The 18669-nt window shown below is 46.2% G+C and overlaps 1 protein-coding gene across 1 annotated transcript; it reads left to right on the top strand.

The window, feature by feature from the left end:
• Positions 1–1177: 1177 nt before the first annotated feature.
• Positions 1178–17762, top strand: polr3e (polymerase (RNA) III (DNA directed) polypeptide E). Its single transcript, XM_072712321.1, has 21 exons — positions 1178–1359; positions 2312–2404; positions 4488–4538; positions 4930–5007; positions 5725–5840; positions 5995–6077; positions 6489–6596; positions 7299–7348; positions 7440–7559; positions 7709–7794; positions 8076–8120; positions 8212–8303; positions 8398–8518; positions 8739–8820; positions 9038–9097; positions 9356–9513; positions 10040–10104; positions 10364–10812; positions 15822–15899; positions 16023–16148; positions 16472–17762. The coding sequence occupies exons 2-21, from the start codon at positions 2366–2368 to the stop codon at positions 16526–16528; spliced, it is 2064 nt and encodes a 687-aa protein (XP_072568422.1). The 5' UTR covers positions 1178–1359; positions 2312–2365; the 3' UTR covers positions 16529–17762.
• Positions 17763–18669: the final 907 nt, after the last annotated feature.

Here is an 18669-nt window from a genome sequence, read left to right as displayed (position 1 = left end):
AGCGGCAGGGATGTCTCTAGTCAGATTCCAACAGTAGTCCGCCATCATTACTGCATCCCACCGACCTTGGTACCTGTTCTCCATCTCCTTCATCTCCCGATGGAAATGCTCGCCCTGTTCATCACTCATAGATCCAAGATTTTCCGGAAAACGATCCATATGTGAGTATAAGTAATGCATCTTGATGCTCATGTTGCATCCGAGGTTCCTGAAAGCAGTCAACATATTCGTGACAAGTTCCGCGTAGTTAGGGGCCTTATTGTTGCCCAGAAAGTTTTTCACAACCATACTGTAACAAAAGCCTTCCACGCTTCCAGCTCCACTTCGTTCATTGACTTTTCGAACTGAGGATCTGTGATGAGCACTGGGAGAGTCTTGGTCGCTAATTACAGGAAGTTCTCCAAAGACAAGTATTGGGATTTCATTGCAATGAGCTACAGGACGACGTGCTGATTCAAGATCAGGATATGTCAGGTTGTTCCGGTTTTTTCTGTTTATCCCAGTCACATCAATAGCGCAAAAGTAGCAATCAGTGCCATGGTTTCTCGGCTCCCTCCAGACCATGGGTATTCCAAACTACCCTTGGTCCACTGACGCAGATACTCAGTGCAGTTTTTGCATACCATGTGTGGTGCCCAAGCTTTGTCTTGGTCACCTAGTGCCATACTGAAATAAGCAAGGTATGCACGCTTTACGAAACTTGTGATTGGTTTCCTGTTATGAACAAGAGTGTATTCGCCGCAAATGTAACAAAAGACATCAGGCTTATTTCTGCAAGATCTTCTTAATGATGCCATCTCATTAACTTTGAAACTCTAAATAACAATATTTGTAATATGCAGCAACAAAATTTTAAGTATAGGCCTATAAATGAGAAACACACACGCACGCACACAATGTAGTTTACGTAATGCTTTGCATGGCATCAGTTTATCTAATTTCGACAATAGATCAAAAAGTTGACCTGGTAGCGCAAAACCAATGTGATTTTTGGATTTAGCGCATTAAAATGATCCTAGATCAGCTATAAAAAGTTAGACCTTTTTTTCACTGTTGACCAGTGTTATCCATACTTTTTTGTAGATATTTCCATGCAAGGCAATTGGCTAAAACGGGTGACGGGTCTCTGTCCCTTTAAGGAGGGCGGGCGCCCTCTATGGTCCAGTCGCGCCCTCTGCATTGTGGGATCGCGCCTTCCCACGTGTCTCGCTCGGCAGGGGCAGCAATATGGCAGCTACCTGAGATTGGAGGAGCTGCTGAACGACACGCAGGCACTCATTTGATACAAAAGTAACACGGGGAGTTTATACACCAGCCACCAAGGGAACCGAAGCAAGAATTCACACAGATCACGCCTGGGTGAGAGTATCTTAAACATGTTTGCCTTGTGAGATATATTTCAGTATTCAGAAGAGGCCGGAGAAAATAATTTAGCTAGCTATTTTTTCCCCCAAAGTATTAGTTTTACATTTGGTTTATGATAAAATTATGAACTTGCATGCGCTTGTGAAGGTTCTCCTGCTCCCCGATCCATTTTGACTTAAATGTACTAGCTTATTTACTATCTTAAACCTGAACGACAGTATTGTTGGCTAACCAGGTAACCAGTCCTGACACACTGTTGAGGCACTTGCTGATGCATAAATAAACTATAGTTAGATGTAGCGATCGAATACATTAAACGGATATTGTCGTTTAGATAATTTTCCGATCCTTCGTCATGCTAGATAGGAGTCAGGCAGACAGTACGGCTGAAGGAGTTATTGCATCATTTGCTATTAAACGTCATGTAATTGATTTAATTTGGCACAACTAAACAACTCGTCAACAATAAGCAATGTCACAATAATGACGATATAGTTTGCAAACGACATAGTTTTTAGCAAACCTCTGGTCGGTTCATTTGACTTGTTAGCACACGTGTCAATCAGTGGTTAATAAATACTAGGCCTAGTCACGAAGGAGTTTGATATGGTCTCCTATGCAGGAGGTCCAAATAAAACAACGTGATGTCATTTTGTTAATATCAGTAGGTATGGGCAGTGTGTGCCTCGTGAATGTCGACATGTTTCAATATGATCAAGTCGGGAATCTTTAAGGTCGTCGGCGAGCCAACAAAATGTCTTGTCAGCATGACTGGTCCCAGACCAGTAGTTACCTGGATTAACCTTCCGTTAATCCCCCCAACCCGAGTCAGCGGCCTACAGACAAACGCCCCCCCCCCCCAGCTCCCCAGCCGCATTGGCGTGCTGCGGCTGTCAGTTTATGGGTCTCTGATATTTATTTTTTTAATTCTTATATTCCTCTTCAGGATTGTACAGCAGAAGCCTGACCTTACTCACACTTTATCAGAAATCCCCTCAATATGGCCAGTGGGGAAGATGATGACCCAATTATACAAGAGGTAAGCATTTCTGTAATGGCAGTATGATGAAACTAATGCTAAAACAACACAGCTTGCCTCCTTTTCCAGGTTTAATTCTTAATTCATTTTTGTGCTACCGTGGAAGAGCATCAGTTTTAATGATGTCTGAAAGTTTGGTTGTTGTGAATTTTACTATGGGGCAGCCTGTTGTCACAGCCCTGTGTGTTGTGGATTTTTTTTTTAGTTCTTCAACTGATTCATGAAAAATTTCCTCTTTGTATCAGTAATTGAGAGAATATAGTGTGGGGATAAAACGAAAAGCAAGCACATAGTGAGGCTTCAGTTTTATCATGGCAGTGTATTTAATGGTAATGTTTGGCTAGCAGATGTCAAGTCTTGTCAAGTTGGTCACTGGGTTTCCAAGCAGGTCAGTGAAATATATCAGTGATCTTGCAGCTTCAATTATCAATGTATTCTCTATGGGATCTTCTTCGTACCCATACATAGCTATTCTTTCTGCGCATAAAGGTCTGTATTTGACCTTGTCTTGAACTTTAATTTCTTGTGTGCGTTGTTGTTCAAACATACATCTTTATTTTATCATTTTATAACTGTTGATAGCTACAGTAATACTGTGTCTGTAATTTGAAGCCATATTGACATGGTTGTGTGATTGATTTAAGCTAATCAGTACATTATAATGCTTTGTATTAAGTACAGTTAATACCTGTGATAATATCTTTTATATATTGTCTCCAGTGTTAAGCAACTTTTTGGTCTGGGAGTGCTGGTTCCGCATAAGCACTTTGTTCTGTTTTACTTGGGAAATGACTTCACTGGTACATTAGCTGGGTAATGCTGCTTCTGTTATAGTTTTGCTTTCTGCTTAATTAATTTCACTGTGCTAAAGGTAATAAGCCACCAAAGAGACAATGAAAAACAATCACAAGTGATTCTGCGTGGTTTTCCCCCAGCTGACTAAAAGCATTTCGCTGAGAGTTCGGGGACAAAATTCAGTGGTGGAAAGAGTGCTCAATTTTCATACTTAAATTAAAAAAAAAAGTACAGATACCACACCAAAATGTTACTCTAGTAAAAATAATCCAGTAAAATACTGCTTGTTTAAAGGAAGACAAAAAGAAATACCTGTAATTAAATAAAGTACTACATTCAAATCTATTGATCTTACAAAAAGCAACACGTCCTTTTAAAATCACTCGACGGCTTTGAATGTAGCATTGTCAGTTACAATGATAAAGAAAACTGAGTCGCATATTTTCTTTCTATTCAGAAAAAGCAGCTGAACTTGTTGAACTTGCTGGCACAGATTAGCGGAATTACTTTTTTTATTCTGTGGGAAACAAAAGATTGATCAATGGACCAGATTTCATAGTGAATTATAAACATTTCTCCGGCTGGTACTTTTAAACCTCTTGTAAGGGGGGAGTGAGCCTACAAAACCCCCACCCCCCACTGAGGGAGATAGTTGATCGTCTGATAGTCAGCACCTTTGTTTCAGTAGTAGCTCTAGTGCGGCTAACTTTGAATGTTGATAAAATATCACAGCAATTTCAGTATGTTTACCAATTTATCGTGCACGTCTACGTATTGTTTGCTCCATTTTCATGAAGATGACTAATAAAAATCGCAGAGAGAGAGAACAAAATATATTTCTCAGGGATCGTGAGAGAAAATAGTGACTTGGATTCTTGGCGGAAAAAATTGTGATTTGTATTTTATCCAGAATCATGCAGGTGCTCTCTAAATATCACGCTAGAGAAAAATATAGCGAGCTGGGTGCACTTTCTGTTCACATATTGTCAGCTAACTGGACTCGAAAGAAACCAAACTCAGGCCCCCTCTTAAGGTGTGGGGCAGCACCTCTTGAGGTTGTCTGAGTTCAGTTCGCTTTTCAAGGGGAGGGGGTCTGAATTGGCTTGGAGTTTGGAGTGTTCTCATATAACTCGTTTTGTGTGGGGAAATGCCACTTAAACCAGCTGAATCGAGCCAATTGTGAACGTGCACTTAAGAGGCTCCTAGTCCACTGGCTACCTGCTCCGCCGACTGTTTTATCGCCATTGTCATGGTTTTTGGGCCACATTTAACCTTTAATTTTTTGCAGGTTGATGTCTATCTTGCCAAAAGTCTTGCAGGCATGCTCTACCTTTTCCAGGTAATTAGTAGTTTTTAGCATTTCACAATCTCGCATGCCTTTTATGGTGGTATTCCGTACATATTTCAGTAATAGGTAAAATTTTTTTGTCTGAACACACGTTAAAGCGAATGTTTGATTATTATGTGTCTTACTTTGTGGTGCTGTTTGCTTGAGCCGCTTGCATCTTCTGATTAGATCAGGACTGTGTAGTTTTCCTGTCAAATCAATGTAAATTTACCCACGATGCAACAGAAACAAGTAAGCACTGCAGTGCCCAGTGAGACAGACCCACTCGTTTTTAATGCAGTTAAATAATGTGAGTCATTATAGGATGCCAGAAAAATCCATGTATCTGTCTCAGAGTATGAGATTAACCCCCCCCCCCCCTCCTGACTTCTCCCTCCCCTAGTATCCAGTGCGTCCCGCTACTATGACCTACGATGACACGCCACACTTGTCTGCCAAGATCAAGCCAAAGCAGCAGAAGGTATGGTGGCTTCATGATGTTTTATCGTCCATGTTCAAACAATGGTATAGGAATGCCTAGTCCAGGGGTCACCAACTCCGGTCCTGGAGGGCTACTATCCAGTAAATTTTCTATCCTACCTGGCTTCTGATGAGCCACACCTGCTCCTGGTATTTACCTGAGAACAGGTGTGGCTCATCAGAAGCCAGGTAGGATAGAAGACTTACTGGATAGTAGCTCTCCAGGACTGGAGTTGGTGACCCCTGGCCTAGTCCATCACACGCGGCACAGAATAATTAGGCCTATATAAATAAAGAATGGATTCACAATAAATGCTTCAGTGGAACCGTGAAGATGGGTGGGTTGCACTGCCCGGTATGTAATTACACAGAATCTCTAATGTTCATCTGAGAAGCGGTTTTACATCAGTGTTCAGCATGGAGCATAATCTACCTGATGACTCATCGCAAACTATAATGCAAAATGCAGCTGTCACTCTTTCCATCCATTTTCCTATGTCTGTCTGCCTTTTTAATGATAGTCGTGAGTAACTGACCGCTATACCTGTAGCAGTTACATGGCCTGGCAGGGCATCGCTCAGTTCATTGTTTAGATGTGTGATACCCATATTTTTAGGGAAGTGAAATTGTTTAAATGAACGGGAATGCTACTTGGGGAGAGAGATGTGTCCCTCAGACTGGCTGGTGAAGATGTAATGTCTCTGCATGGCTTTTGCAGGTGGAGCTGGAGATGACGATCGACACCATGAGTCCAAATTACTGCCGCAGCAAAGGGGAGCAGATAGCCCTCAACGTGGACGGCACTACCTCCGAGGACTCCAACACCTACTCCATGTGCGTCCTGTGCTCTTCCGCGGGACCGTTTCCTCTTTCGCTTTGTCACTCAGACAGGCTGTTTTCTGGAGCCATGTAGACGGATAAGCAGCATTACCTCCCTTATGGTGTGACGCCATCTGACTTTTCCTCTTTCCCTAATGTCATGCCACAGGAAGATGATGGACAAGCAGACCTTCTCCTCCATCCAGGCCACTACCAACACCTCACGTTACGCTGCAGCCGTCTTTCGTAAAGGTGAGTGCTAGGAGGGACGGGGAGTTTGAGTCATGCTGATTAGCCATAGCGAGCTTCATATCGTATAATCGATATTACACATTATACCGAGTACGCCGTCTCCTCTGTTTTTGTGGCTAAGCAGTTTCGTTATGTGAAACGCATTACCTGATATCTGTTCATGTCCAGTATGCAAGAATGTAACCCTCACTGCCAATTCATACTTCACTTTTTTTTGTGATGTTCTATTGCTATAACAACATCTGTTCTGAGTGTGAAATATACTGATAGTGATACTCATGTCTCAGATGTTTAGGTGTTCATACCATAGGCAGTAAACCAGGGGTGGCCAATCTTATCTAACATTGGTCACCCCTGCACTAAGCTCTAACCCTAACCCCCCCTGCCTGTCCTGTGCTGTGCTGCCCCCAGGGGAGCTCCACCTCACCCCCTTGCAGGGGATCCTGCAGATGCGGCCCAGCTTCTCCTATGTGGACAAAGCAGACACCAAGCACCGTGAGAGGGAGGCTGCCAATGAAGGTGCGGGGGGTGGGGGGGGGGCGGGTATAGCGCCGCTATTTAATCAGCGTTTAGCACACAGCTCAATCGGTGTCTCAGTCTGGTCATCTGTGACTGGGAAACACTGCTGTGGCTTCTTACACCATGAAACTTCTGCCACTAGCCTGCTCTCTGAAGACCACGGGTGGGGAACCTGATCCATGGAGAGCCGGTGCGGGTTTTTGGGATGACCTCTGTCAGCTAGTAGTAAGTCCTTGGGACTCGAGAGGTCATCCCAAAAACCCGCACTGGCTCTCCATGGATCAGGTTCCCCACCCCTGATCTAGACTGAGGTACGGCTTTTTACCCCAGAGTCCTATTCGCTCAGATGACTTCACCGTTCTGCTCTGTTACATTTCATGCGTACAGTTGCTAGGTAATATTTTCATGCCTAAAGGCACATGTCACTTTATACCAGTCTTTAGATTTTGTATATGTAGAGTATATATTTAATTGTCATTCTATTTATATTAATACTTATAGCTAATGTCCACCTTTCATATCATTAATATACTTGATGTTTCATTTATTCACATATATTAGTCTATTTCTACTGAAAGTGTGACCCAGGGCTGTTAGTTGCATTTTATTGTTTCTGTTTGTGTGTAGCGACAATAAAGGCGTATTATTCCATCCCGTTCTATTCTCTGAGGTTAAGGAGTCTGACTAGCATGTTCTGTCCAGGTGGGGATTCCTCCCAGGATGAGGCTGAGGAAGACGTCAAGCAGATCACGGTGAGTCTTCCCGAGTGACTAAACGTGCCCTGGCCGCTGCTCATGGGGGCACCTTGGAGCCCAAACGCTCACCATCCCCGCACCCGCGCAGGTGCGGTTCTCGCGGCCGGAGTCGGAGCAAGCGCGCCAGCGGCGCATCCAGTCGTACGAGTTTCTGCAGAAGAAGCAGGCAGAGGAACCGTGGGTTCATCTGCACTACTACGGTATCAAGGTGGGTGCGACGGCCCGGGAGGTTCCATGGGGGCTCGTGCAGTGCATTGTGGGTAGAGCCCGCCGTGGACTTGGGGACAGCCATGGCAATCACTCGGAGTAGATTCTGTTTCTTCACGTGCGCCGTTCCGCCGTCCCTTTCTCTAACAGGATGGGCGCTCGGAGCACGAGAGGCAGTACCTGTTCTGCCAGTCGATGGGCATGTCCGAGAACACGGAGCTGGTGAAGACTCGCAGGTGGGTGTGGCTCCGGGGCCGGATCCCTGCCAGCAGTGGGTCTGTAACCCCCCCCCCCCCCCCCGATTCCGTCTCTTTGTCACGCCACGGCAGAGAAGACCCCATTCATTACATTTCATCCTTCTTCGCAATTGTTGATCGTAATTATTCGTCCCTGCTGTGAACTTTGCATTTCTGTTTGTGTTTCTCTATCTTAACCTGTTGAGCTCCATTGTGACATGATTTCTTTATATAAACTTTTTGTTTTGCTTTTTTTTTTAATTTTTATTATTTTTTATCAGCGAGTACCTGTCTATGCTGATGCCCCCTGTCACAGAGGAGAAGATGTAAGTATCCAGTAAACATGTCTCCCTGGAAAGAGATGCCTCATTTGAACAGGGTGTGACTGGGAGAGATCTGACCCGTCTCTGTTTTCAGCGTAAAGCCGGTGGGGCCCAGTAACGTGCTGTCCATGGCCCAGCTGAGGACCCTGCCCCTCGGCGATCAAGTGAAAACTCTGATGAAGAACGGTGAGAGGCGCCCCCGCCTGGCAGGTGGGCTCATCTGCAAGTCTGACCCTCTTGGTAAAGTCTAAACCCACCGCTGTTGGTTCCCCCAACCCAGTGAAGGTGATGCCGTTCGCCAACCTGATGGGCTTGTTGAGCCAGGGCACGGACTCAACGGCAGTACTGCGGTGCATCCAGCAGGTGGCGATGCTCGTGCAAGGCAACTGGGTCGTCAAGAGGTAAGTAAGCCTGAGGGGACTTGTGCAGTGACCCTCCTGTGACTGGTGATCTTGTCTCCTATCCTCGAGAGAAACCCAGGCTCCTTGGCAAAGGCTCTCCCAGGCTTATCCTGGATGATTAGCTATGTTTTTGTTTTCAGATTGATCTTGCTTGTGGCTTAACGCTTAATCCCCCTTCGCTTGGTAATGACTGACCTGTGTGTGGCTGCCCTGTTTCCAGCGACGTACTCTACCCCAAAGACAGCTGCAGTCCGCACAGCGGCGTTCCCGCGGAGGTGCTCTGCCGCGGGAGGGACTACGTGGTGAGCCTCTTCTGGAGGGCAGGGGGGGTGTGGATTTTAGGCAGATGTCAATGAACAGGTGCTGGGAACATCCATGCCAAACAGGGGGGTAATATTATGGTCTAGGACGCTACAAGTCTAGCGGATTTTGCACTGTGAAATGAAAGCAGTTAATTATAACATTGGTGACTATGAATAGATGTTTGTTCTGGTACTTAGTAACTGTGTATCTTTTTAGATGTGGAGATTTACCCAAGAGCGCTCAGTAATGCGGAAAGAGGTTGCAGCCATCATCAAGGTGGGTTATCACTTTTGTTGTTGCAGTTAATCACTTTAGCACTAGGTGTCACTAAAGGACCATCTACTGCGTGAACGTCAACCTTCTGATTTGAATCGGTGCATTGTGTACTCTTGGGTACTTGATGAAACGTCCTGGGGCCTTGTGGTGTGTCTTCCTTCCGTCCACAGAGATTGAGATGACCCAGTAAAAAGTGGCTAAATGTGACTGTACTGTTCAGCCTTTGTCTCACTCATCCTGTCCTCTCTGTGCTCACAGCTTCCTCCAGAAGATGTGAAGGACTTTCTGGAACAGATGTCTGTTGCTCGGGTGAACCGTGGCTGGGAATTCATTCTCCCGACCGACACGGAGTTTGTGAAGAAGCACCCAGACGTGGCTCAGAGGCAGTACATGCTGTGGCTCGGCATCCAGACCAAGTATGGTGGTGGTGGGGATGGTGGGGATGTTGGTCTTTGTCTACACTAGGTGATGGTGGGGGTGTTTGGTGGCGTCGGTCTCCGTCTACACTAGGCGATGGTGGGGGTGTTTGGTGGCGTCGGTCTCCGTCTACGCTAGGCGATGGTTGGGGTGTTTGGTGGCGTCGGTCTCCGTCTACACTAGGCGATGGTGGGGGTGTTTGGTGGCGTCGGTCTCCGTCTACGCTAGGCGATGGTGGGGGTGTTTGGTGGCGTCGGTCTCCGTCTACACTAGGCGATGGTGGGGGTGTTTGGTGGCGTCGGTCTCCGTCTACACTAGGCGATGGTTGGGGTGTTTGGTGGCGTCGGTCTCCGTCTACACTAGGAAACCATCTAGTTCTGCATGTGAAGTCTGGACAGTCATCGCTCAGCGCCTGTTAACATTTAACCTAGAATCATTTGTGCGAATGCAGGCTTGGTTACAGTATACACTAACTGTATTATGGTGGATAGACAGCTTGTTTCTAAATGGGTTGTGTTTTTGCAGGTTGGAAAAGGTGTTCAATCTCTCAAAGGAAGATATGATGATAAAAAAGGTTGATCCTCCAACAGGTAAGTTTTGTCTAAAAGTGAATTTATTCTCCGTATCTCTGTGCTCATCAAACAAACTTTTTTTGTCCATTGAATCTACAGCTCAGCTAATGAGTAAACTGGTTAAGGAGGCCACTTATTTTGAGATTCATAACAATTGTTAATTATTTAGGAGGAACCAAATAAGCAGCCATGTATTGTTGATGAGGTGATTATCGTAGCAGTGGAGTCTGTTAGATGCTTCTGCGCCTTTACGTAAAGGGTCCTTATCGTGTCACAGCGGTGCATGTGACTGGGGATCAGCGGATCAAGGCTGCCCGCGATCGTGCCCGAGAGAACCAGGCCTCGCTGCAGAAGGAGCACTCGCAGCGGAAGCGGGGGGCCGCGGGCACCAGCCTGCGGGTCAAGGAGGAACCTGTGAGCGACGGCGAGGAACCCATGGACACCTCCTTGCCCAACGGCTCACTTAACGGGCACCCGGATGACGATGACGGGCCTCCCGCGGACACCCTCAACGGGCATAGTTTGCACACGCCTAGCCAAGAGCTGCAGGACTTCGTGGAAGCCACCTTCCGGAAGCACTTTGTGCTGACGCTGAGCGAGGTGAAGAGGCTCTTCAACCTGCACCTGGCCAGTCTGCCCCCCGGGCACAGCCTGTTCGGGGGCATCTCGGACCGGCTGCTGCAGGACGCCATCCTCCTCTGCCGCTGCCGTCAGATCCTGGTGCCTGTGAGTACGGCAGGACAGACGCCTCCCCGTGCCAGAGGCCACGGCTCCGCTTGACCTTTACGCTGAAAGCTGGCTCCCGCCCGCACCGTTACAGCCCACAGTCTGCTGGAAATCCAGGCTGTCAGAGGTCATGGTGGCCGCCCCCTGCTGTGCCCTGACATGTGCTGATGATGTTTTTGTTCATCCACGCTACATTTTAGAAGGAACGGTTTTAGTAAACAGTCTATGGCTACGTGGTGACAAAAAAAGGTGTCTTTCTCTAGTCTGGTATTTTAGCGCTTTTCTACATTTGTTCCATTGAATTTCATTGTTGGTTTAAATGGTATAGATAGCCTCAAAGTCAGTAATGATACAAGGCATAAATAATCAAATAGAACATTTATTAGGCTTGATTAGTAGTCATATTCAGTGTGACTACCTCCAGTCTGTACTACCAAGGTGAAACCTCACAGAATTGACTGAAAGGGGTACAGAGCTATTTAAGGCTCTGTGAACCAGCTAAACCATCGGATAAATATTGCTGCATGGGGTCATTTTGTTCTGGGATTCCAAAAGCTAAAGGTTCTCCAGGAGGTCCTGAGTAACCATAGAATAACGCACAGGCCTCTTGCCTTCATTTCCCCGCTAAGACCGACCCCAGCGCCGGTCTCTGCTTTGCCCTGAGCCCCCTGTTAGGTGTTCTTTGGACAGCTGAGTGAACTATGTTCTACTCGGTGATTCAGAACTTAAACACAAGATTGCAAGTCATTCAGGCTGAAATAATTTGGTGAAACAATGTTCAAAAAGAAAAAAGTGTAGTTAGTTTTTTCTTTCCCTTGATATATATTGTTAAAATGATGCAGGCATTTAGAAAAGCAGCCTAAGGAAACACTTCTTTGTGGTTTGTGGGGTATAGTAACTTTGTTGCCATTTTCCTTAGCAGATTCTCAGCAATCCCCCATGAACCATTGTGATTTTAACATTTTCATCCTCCTTGTATGGGCACAAAGATTTAAAGGATGAGGTATTTTATTTAGTTTAATCTCCGTAGTTCTGTACGGTGAGGTTGTGTGTAAATGCACAAAGGCAGTAATGTCTCCTATTCAGAGGTCCTCCTCTGTGCTTTCTGTGACACTTGTGAGAACTGCGGTCTTGGCCTTTCATAGCGGTGTGCGTTTCTCCCGAGGGAGGTCGGGTTGGAACCCGTGGCCGGCGCACAGGAGCTGCCTCCGGAGGCGTCCCGCTTGGGCGCCTGGCATTCTCAGGTTCCCCCCGTGCCACCCTCCCTCTCCCGTGCCCGGGCGATACAAGCTCTCCTGCCAGAACGGAAATCGCCACGGAAGAGGGGCTCGTCCCAGTAAAGGAAGTCGGGCTCTTTTTTTACCTCCAGGTACATAAATACCTGGAAGAAACCAAAGGCGACAGTGTGATCATCTGGAATGTATGTGCTGTGTCTGCTGGCCTCATATTTCCTCACAGAATGTCACACGTTCCGTTAAGCAGATTGTGTGTCAAAGTCCCTGGTCCTTCCCCGTTTTTTTTTTTTTTTAATCCAGAGATCTAATCTCTTCTCAGTTACGGACGGGAATGTCTGAAATTTTGCCTCTTCATTTCAGATCCCCTTTGTTGTGTTGTAACACTGGACCGTTTGTCCTGCTCTGGTTATTTTGTTGTCGTCTTGGGAGATTGTCAGACTTTTTTTTTTTTTTTTTTACAGCATGACTATCCTATGACTAGATCTATATGTTCCTGAAAGATCCATCTGGTACCATCCAAGTTTCCCTTTACAGGTTCTCAAGCTAATAAGTCCACTTATTGTAGGACATCTTAGCATTTAGGTTGGAAAGCAATTTGAGTTTTGGGCCTAAAAGCTGTAAACTGTAAAATGAAGTATGGCAGACCTTGCATAGTTTATACTTTGCTACAGAAACTCCAGCTCCTACTAATCTGAATATTTATCTTGGTTTTCAGTGCAGTAGTGAATTACAGAACTTCCTCTTTTCTGTTGTTAGCTCAGTGTGAGTCAGAGTGCCGTATTGATCTATGCAGAGATGAAGCAGCTTTGCATTGCATCAAGTACACTTGTTTATGATGTACCAGTGAGGATGAAACATCGCAGATGCTTTTCATCACTCATACCGTCCCTGGGATTATTGCCGTGTCCCTGTATGGTGTTTGTCTTGTGTGCGACCTCTTCCCTGTAATGTCGGGCAGGATGACGTCCCTTTTAAAGCACAGCTAGGTGTGTAAGCTTCTCGTTAATATTTACGCCTGAAGTCCATGCTGCGGAATACCGCTCCGGGTCTGCCGCCACAGCCGGAATGCCGGTCTGGGTGTGGCATTCGTTTCCGCGCTCCCTCCCATGCAGAGTAACTGAACCCAGTGACATTTGGGATCTCTGACAGACCAAGTGCTTTCCAGAAACGGCCCAAATGGGTGTCGGCTTTGTAACGTCCTTTAGCCGGGCGGATGCTGCTAAAGGCCTCGGGACCGTAGGGGGGCAGGATGTTCTTGAGGATTATACCTCCTTTCCGGTGCTTCCGATTCTTCTGGTGCTTCCTTAAGTCTTTTGAGATGGTGGTGGATCGTTTCTAGAACACCAACGTTTCCATCTCCGTATTTAGAGTGAATTTTTGATTGTCTTATTGCATTAGACTCAGAGCAGTCTGGTCGTTGTAAGTCAAACGGTACCTTACAGCTACTGCAATCTTTACCTCGCCTTTTTAGCCAGAGCGGCCATCAGACAAGGCAGATCTAATTTTACCGAACATGAAATTGATTTTCCTGCTCGTTTTACATTTACATTTCCTGTGTACCCTGCTGCTCCTCTCTTGGAGAACGCAGGTCTTCCAGCACGAACGCGTCTGCGGAACAGCTACGTGACATTCTCTCGTGGCTGATATCTCATCCGCATGTTTCCCTGATGTGAAGTCCATGAATGAAGGACAAGCTCATGCTTGGGGTTCAGTACTGTTTGTAACCTCGTTTGTAACCCAGTTTAACTGATTTGCAGCATTTTTGCTTGGTGCCTCCAGTGACCCCCTTCCGGCATGGCGAACGGCAGCAGACGTGGCCTAAATTTCCGTCGAAACCATCCGCTTTACAAAGGCAAGACAGAATTTTGGCTTGTAGCCTTCGCTGCAGTGGCTGCACACTGGTGCTCAGGCTCCTGTTCAGCTTCATCTTATAAGCCCTTCTAAAGTGGGTCGGTGCATTATGGAGTCTAGGGGGAGTGAGAGGAAGGTGCGAGATGCAGGGCTGCTATTAACGGTAAGGAGGACAGCACACGGTACTGGTTCCACCGGGTCTAAGCGCGGCGTGCTGCGGGTATTAACACCATGGCGCTTAGTGTTGGCAACCTGAAGTATGCAGAACATTGTGAACCTAAATATTTATTTCTTTGAGGGAAAATTTTAGTCATTCATTTCTGTAAATATGCTGGTTGACGGATATCGCATGTATATTTTCTCCTTGGATAAGATGAAACACCTTTATTACTGGCTGTGGCCTAACCTTGGGTGACCTGCTCCTCACTCAGTACTATTTGCCTGGCTGTCGTCAGGCACCCAATCGTGTGGCTGCAGCTTGTACTCCGATAAAGGCAGGGAAAGGCCCCGGAAATGGCTCTGATTGTGGTAATAACTCTGCATTTTTCAGGCATTTCATGCTCATGGCTTGAAAACTTTTTATTATATAGTTAGATTTAAGATTTCACTGTATTGATCCTCCTGCAAAGCATGCAGCCAGACTGTAACCTGCAGTGAAATGTTAGGCGACGAGTGCCACCATAATAAATGGTGAAGGCAAAAAGATGTTTAAAGTATCAATATGATAACAGACATAAAACGATAAAGGTTATACTGAAACAAATGAGATCATAGTGAGGGCAGCCAGGATACAATAAATAGATAAAAATAAGCAGTTTTTTTTTTCTTTTTAAAGACCCAGACACAGTGGCGTACCAGCAGGCTCCTATCAAAACACGTAGATGTGCAGTAGCTTTTCGTACGGATCTATACCGTATGGTAGTAAGGTGATAGATAATGGACTACAGTCAGTGTGCAGTACAGACAGGTGCCCTGCTGTCAGAAGGCCCATCCTGCCCCTGCTACAGTCAGTGTGCAGTACAGACAGGTGCCCTGCTGTCAGAAGGCCCATCCTGCCCCTGCTACAGTCAGTGTGCAGTACAGACAGGTGCCCTGCTGTCAGAAGGCCCATCCTGCCCCTGCTACAGTCAGTGTGCAGTACTGACAGGTGCCCTGCTGTCAGAAGGCTCATCCTGCCCCTGCTACAGTCAGTGTGCAGTACAGACAGGTGTCCTGCTGTCAGAAGACCCATCCTGCCCCCGCTACAGTATGAAGGTGTCTGCTCCCCCTGGCACTGTCTCTCTCCATCCCGTCACCGTGACGACGGCCGCCGGTCCAAATACAGTCCATTTGTCTGCAGTCTATAAACTGCAGGAGGAAGTGTGACGTGGCCGTGAGCTGTTGACCCAGACTTACTTTAGATGATCTCTCTCCCTACTCCTTTATTTTTTTTTCCCATTTCTTGACATTGTTTTACCGAATTATTTTAGTCTGAACGACTTGCCTCCTCGTGTCTTAAGGCTCTGTCTCACGTGATTAATTTAAACAATCGGCCGTATGACACTGGGTGTAACAGCAGAGCTGAAATAGTGTATGGCAGCCGGTCAGGTTTGTTTTGTTGTTTTATTTTCTTTATAGACGGCCAGTTGAATTCTGTGGCCTTTTATCTATATGAAAATTGACCACTCCCTATTTACATTTTAAAATCCTTATTCATGCCTGTTGTAATTTTTTCTGGAGTCACGAGAGCCATAGAAGAGGCCTTTGGGATGCTGCCCGTTTGTGGAGCATCCTGTTTGGTCTCAGGGTCTCTGCCTTCTGCAGTCCTGCTCCCAGTAAACAGGTTTCTGTACACAAAGCCTGCTTGTGGATATCAGGCAATCATACTCTCTAAACAGATCTCAGTGAGCACTGTGTCACTGGATTTTGTCTCTCGCCCCTCAGTTTCCTTCGCAGAGCTCAGCCGCAGCAGACGAGCAGAAGGTTTTTGCTGTATGGGAAACGGGAGAGACCTTCGATAAGGTAAAGTTTGCCCCCCCGCACATTAGATCTTTCGCCAGCGAGGGTCTCGGGTGTCTGCTCCAGTGTGTGCTCTAGTTGAGGTTCCCTGTGCTGATATTCTGTCTGTTCCATGGCCCCTCCCAGTATCGACAGGTCCTGTTCGAGATCTTCATGAAAAACTACCGTGTCAGGAGGACCCTGGTGCAGACGCGGCTGACGCAGGAGCTGGGCAACGGAGTCACGAAGGCTGACATCGACAGGCTTCTCAAGGTGAGCTGTTAGTTACGAATGCTGTATGTAGATATACTTGCTGTAGTATTTGGAAAAAGCTGAACCCCTCCCATGTTGCAACTTTGCAGGAAATTATGCTCCTGTTAGGAGTAGCGTTCTGGCCGGAGCGATTCTAGAGTCAAGGTGGGGACATAAGAGGGGCCCACCTTATTAGCCAATGATGTGTTTTGAATTGTTGAGTGACAGGGAAGAGGGCTGTCTGAGGGCCAATCAGCAGGGACCTATGCCTCTGGCCCCGCCCCTCTATATGCCCCCATGTGCTGGCAGGTTCTAATTCTGCATGCGTTTCTCTCTCGCTGCAGGAATGCTGCGTCAGTTACGGAAGCATGTGGTACCTGAAAGGCACTGTGCATTCCTGACACCGAGGGAAAGGCCCGGCCGGATCCGTCATCCAGTAATCTCCTCCTCAGCTGAGTGGGGGGAGTTCTTCAAGGGAGTGCGGAGCTGAATCACGGACCAATCACTGCCCTCTGCGTCCCGCCTCCAAGACGGGGGCTGGGGGGATAAAGATGCCAGTTGTCTGCTCCAGACTGTGTGCCATTCATTTACCTGAAGTCACGGTTGTGCTTGACGCAGACTGGCAGGGAAACGGTCTAAGTCCACGATCAACACCTAGCTTATTCGCAGAAGTGCTGGAGGCCTGAAAGCTGTCAATGTTTGTGTAGCATGAAGAATTGGACATGCACATGCAATTCAAATACAAGTTTGAATTCATGAGACATCTAACCCCTCAAACTGAATGCCAGGGGAATACAGTTAGCTAATTAAACTATTAATAGTCATGAGATTTTACCCTGCTTGTGGCCTTTGGAAGACTATGAAGTCGTCAGGTTTTACCATACCTTTTTCCAACGATTTCACTGCGGGACTGTGATCACGCTTTTGTTGAGGACCTTAAATCATTAATTCCTTGTCATTAGAGGCACATTTTCAAATTTTTTTTTGTTCCGTTTTCTGCCTCTTGCGTGGTTAGGCTGAGCCTCACGGAACCGACGTGTTTACTGTTGGCGCCCCCTGTCTGCACACCGGTGACGCGGCCTGGTGGGCGAAGCCTTGGCTGTCGTGACTCGTGTCAGTGGACCGATGCTACAGGCGGCTAATTCTCTGTGCATCGTCTGGTGAAATTGGAATTGGCTGCGGTTGTTCAAAAGTCACTTTGAATCTCTGGATCTCATGTTTACAAAATGCACTTTGCTATTCTGACTTTTCATACTGTATGGCAAATAAGTTCTGAACAACGTAACCAAAGTATAACAGCACAGGCCAGAAGGGTGGATGTAGGCCAAGGGGAAAAAGGTTGTTTTTTTTTTTTTTTTTCTTCAAATAGGATAATCAGTGGTTTATTTTTAAATGACGTACCAGGACCTCTTGGCTTAGGGAATGCTTTCCTGAGCCATACTAATAGTTTGGTAATAACAGGAGGGGAAAAAACATAGTTTTATATGGCTAGTTAATTCATTTGAGCCCCTGTTCTTGTTGTTTTGAGACCCAGCCATTAATTGCATCGTTCATGCCCTGTTTTGATTTGCATAGGTTAAAAAAAAAAAGAAATTATTAAAATCATTGGTGTTCAGATAAAATGTTGAAAAATAATTTCTGACCCGACTGTGGCTGTCTGTTGGGGCCTGCTTAAAATATATTTTATAATATGCAACTGAGACACTATGCTATTCAGGGATTCTCTGCCCTGAACCAGAGAAGCTTGTTAGCTGCCAGTGTTAGGGGGCCTGCTGCCTGATCAGTGATTCGTTGAACCTGGCTTTGATACAGGGCTTGCATCACTTCCTGTCAGGTACCTCAAATGCGCCGGGCAAGAGGTTGACTCCTATTCTGAGATGTTGTCCTTTATTTTCTTGACAGTCCACAGTCCAGAGGTTAATACTGTTATGCAGTTGGCTGTTGTTGTGCCTCCATTCTTTACTGGTTTACAAGCGAGGGGTAAGTCTGGTTTTGTTCAAACCATCAAACCAAAATGAGATGGGCCTTAACTGAAAACCTTAGTTCCACGAAAGAAAAGCTGTGATGACATGTTCGTATTTTGTTTTTGCACCCAGAAGACTTGTGAGAGTGATGTACAGTTGTGTAAATACATAGATTTATAATTTTTTTTTTTTTTATTCTCTGAAGTGGGCTGGTGATGAGTAGGCAGCAAAGGCTGTTTAGTGACTCTAGGGATGTCCCAAAGAGGTCAGAGGGTGAAAGTGCCTCAAATCACTCATTACACACAGATTGAGTGAGGGCTTCATGGAAACTCCCCATTTAATTATGAATTATTTTTTTCTTCCCATTGATCCCCCCCCCCCCCCCCCATTTGGTGTTTGTGCTACATTGGTGGCTAAGAGAAGCATTTAAACCTTTCCTTGTGTATTGAGTCTCATTTCAAACATCAATGATCCTTAACTGGTCTTTGTAAGATGATGCTGTAGACTGTGGATATTAACTCTACATGGTCTGTGAAGGCTGGATTAAGGTATTTATGCATCTCCCCCCCCCGCCCCCC

The sequence above is a fragment of the Paramormyrops kingsleyae genome, chromosome 5, assembly GCF_048594095.1.
Source record: "Paramormyrops kingsleyae isolate MSU_618 chromosome 5, PKINGS_0.4, whole genome shotgun sequence".
In the NCBI taxonomy this organism is placed as follows: Eukaryota; Metazoa; Chordata; class Actinopteri; order Osteoglossiformes; family Mormyridae; genus Paramormyrops; species Paramormyrops kingsleyae.
Note: the sequence above shows the minus strand (reverse complement) of the source record. Positions and strands in the feature narration are given on the sequence as shown.